This window comes from Hippocampus comes, unplaced genomic scaffold (genome assembly GCF_001891065.2).
Source record: "Hippocampus comes isolate QL1 unplaced genomic scaffold, H_comes_QL1_v1.1 scaffold270, whole genome shotgun sequence".
In the NCBI taxonomy this organism is placed as follows: Eukaryota; Metazoa; Chordata; class Actinopteri; order Syngnathiformes; family Syngnathidae; genus Hippocampus; species Hippocampus comes.
In genome coordinates, this window is record NW_017805631.1 from 1,590,284 (window position 1) to 1,593,616 (window position 3,333).

Sequence of the window (3,333 nt, forward strand, 5' to 3'; positions counted from 1 at the left end):
AAGGAGGTATCAGATTTAACCTGTCTCCCATTTACAATAACTTGTTGACCACCAAGGGACATAGACATGCTGATCAGGCTAACTGAAAGTAGCTATTCAGCCCGAGCCCAAACAATAGGCCTAATCAAGACCCAACGATAGGGAATTTAGAAATCAATGGGCCTCTTCACCATAGGCGCGTGACTAACCATCCGCACCCAGTCTTCAAATAGGCCACGCTCAGCTTTTTAGCGCAGAGCAATTTCCCGGAGTCGTCACGGAGACTTCAGGGTTGTCTACCGCTGACGAAGCTTCTGTGAGAGAAGCGAAACGTCCTTTTTTGTTTTTTACCCACAGGTACAGATGACTGACAGAACCCTTTCTACTACTTGAATTCATTGAAATTATTGTATTTGTCTTAGAAGAGTGGGGGATTATCATACCCAAATATAATTGATATTATTTTAGTATTTCTATCGAAATGTCTAATCTTGCAAAAGATTGGGGTGAAACAAATGGCTTAGATTGGGTTCTTCTTGTGCAAGAGCTGACCTCACTTTTCAAACCAATGGAAGTGCTTGCGCAAACGGTTAGACACCAGGGAAGTGGGAAGTGATCCGGATTTGCAATGAAACTTAGCTTTTCGCCACACATATCGAACAAAATATCAAGTTACGCATTCTGATGGAAGCCAGCTCGGAACATTTACTCCCGCCCGAACAATTAAGGCGTAGAAAAAAAAGTAGTGTGTTTCCGGTAACCCGACCGACCGAGAATTTCTACGTCGAAAAAAAACTTTATGGTCGGCATTTTTTTCAAACAACCCTCTACATTTTTGTGTAGAGGGTTTAAATCGGTGCAAACTCTCACGATATTCACGTTGAGCGCGTGCGTCGTTTGCCCTGTCGTCTGTCAACAACATTGAAACATGGCGGCGGCCGCGATCTCCTACGACAATTTAAACCGCGTTTTGTGTCGCATGCTCGCACTGTAATGTTAAGAAAGTAGCATCCATTGATGTATCGAAAAAATTCAGCGAACTATTTGATGAACACCACGGGCCGAGTAAAAACCGAGGGCGGAGGAGGACGGCGGCGGCGGCGCGCCCCGGCCCCCCGAGTCCGGAGCGGGGAGAAAACTAAATAGCGCCCCGGCCCCGAGTCCGGAGCGGGGAGAAAACTAAATAGGTGGCAGTGGCGCCGGCCACGGAGCAGCGGGTTCTATGTCTTCTTGTTTTATGTTTATTTTGTTTAAATTTTTGATGGAAAAAAAAAAAAAAAACTGTCCGACCTACCGACCCTGTGCTGAAATTTCATGTTACTGGAAACACATCTTTTTTGTTTGGCCAAATCAATTCTATCTCAAACAACGAGTCAGTTATCGCTGCATTGGTTAATAGTGAACACAGACACTTTCCAGATATAAGAGGTTCTTTACACTTGTGCTCCCCAGGGGCATGCAAAGGGTTGGGCCGATGAGGTTGGGCTCTCGAGTATCTGCAGCCACCCACAACGATTGTGGAAGGGGCATCTGCCAGTGATTGATGGGCACAACGTTTGAAAATTATCCATTCAAAACACTGTACCCAATAATGTTCTGAAGAATAAACTGTTGGACTTGTATGAAAGAAGTTGCAAGTTATCAAGTAATATTTACTTTCCTATTCTATTCAAATGGCAGTTGTGAAAAATCTTATACAACCATTCAGTCCTGAATTTGTACTGAAAATGTAAGAAACTTTTTAACGTCTACGTTGTAGACATAGATATTGTTGTCTGTTGTCTGTTTAAGAGGGAGGAAATTTCATCTGTGCTGTATGTTATACATACATACATGTATGTTATACATACAGCACATTTGACAATAAAGTTGTACTTGATACTTGACTTAATACTTGATATTGCAGTGATACAAAGGCCCTGAATAATATGAAAATCAAAGTGGGAGTTTATAGTGCATATGCATTTCATAACTCAGGAGGGTCCTTACCTGGAGGCATAGGTGTTTTCCTTTGAATTAAAACGACAGCCACTTTTGTATTCCTGCTCTGAAGACTGGATCTAAAATATAAGAGTTGAGATCAATTCCAAGGTCCTGATTTCTTTAAAATAGATAGATAGATAGATAGATAGATAGATAGATAGATAGATAGATAGATAGATAGATAGATAGATAGATAGATAGATAGATAGATAGATAGATAGATAGATAGATAGATAGATAGATAGATAGATAGATAGATAGATAGATAGATAGATAGATAGATAGATAGATAGAAAGATAGATAGATAAAGTACAAAACACATTGCATGGCATTCGAGATTAGATCCAGTGTGGCGCCACAGATGGTCACAGAAATACTATCCTCTCTATCTGGTACTCTGTTTTAGTCATTTCAAGTGTTTCTCTTCGCTCATAACCGGACAATTCATTCATGCTTCATGTCTGCATAATTTGCTAAATTCTCACTGTTCGGTATTACTGGACAACGATTAAGAAAAGCCTGTGTCATTTTGCACACTCTGGTATCAGTATTACTGCACTACTGAGTATGCTTTATTGCTTAAGGACTCTGTGTACTTCTGTGTTTCTGGCTTAAATGTTTATTTTGTAACAGGGGCTTGTTACTGTAGTACTCGAGTGGTTCCTACTACCGGAGACAAACTACTGTGCCATTTTAACATACTTGGCCAATAAAGATGATGCAGACTCGAACAACAGACTACAGTGCAGTACCGTATTTTCACGACTATAAGGCGCCATTAAAAGTCTGAAATTTTCTCCAAAATGGACAGTACGCCTTATAATGCGGTGCGTGTTATGTATGCGCCGAGTTCCAAAACCGGACTGAGAGCACCTCTGGCCGACACGCTGTTTATAGAGAGAAAAGGTGGACGTGAGTGACGACAGGCATGCGGAAGTCGGCCAATGAGTGAAGGGTGGGCGTGTAAGAGGACGCTAAAGCCACACCCCTAGCAGGTACCAGTCGCGTGAGTACATTGTAAAATGGCTAAATAAAGTACAACCGAACTCAGTTTTGCTTCCGTTGCCTTTTTAAAAACGTGTTTTTAGCGTGTGTCCGTATGTCTTAGCTGCTACCGTATGCTTTAAGCTAACATACCTGGTATGTTTTAGCGTGAATGCATGCTCCCGAATGCTTCAAGCTAACGTGTTTTTAGCGTGCGTGCATGCATGCCGTATGTTTAAGCTGGCGTATGTTTTACCATGCCTGGCTGCGCCCAATAATACAGTGCGTTTTGTGTATGTGTCAAATACAGAAATAGTACCCGTTACTGAGACTGCGCCCAACAATACGGTGCACCGAATGGTCATGAAAATACGGTAGCTTGTAAT

General features: G+C 41.9%; 1 protein-coding gene across 1 annotated transcript in view; it reads right to left on the reverse strand.

The window, feature by feature from the left end:
• trappc11 (trafficking protein particle complex subunit 11) overlaps window positions 1–2,076 on the reverse strand; it is a 104,280-nt gene extending 102,204 nt beyond the window's left edge. The window contains exon 1 of the mRNA XM_019881634.1: window positions 1,969–2,076. Coding sequence (XP_019737193.1) covers window positions 1,969–1,978 — 10 coding nt within the window. The 5' untranslated portion in view covers window positions 1,979–2,076. The remainder of the gene's footprint in view (window positions 1–1,968) is intronic.
• Between the last annotated feature and the right edge of the window lie 1,257 nt (window positions 2,077–3,333).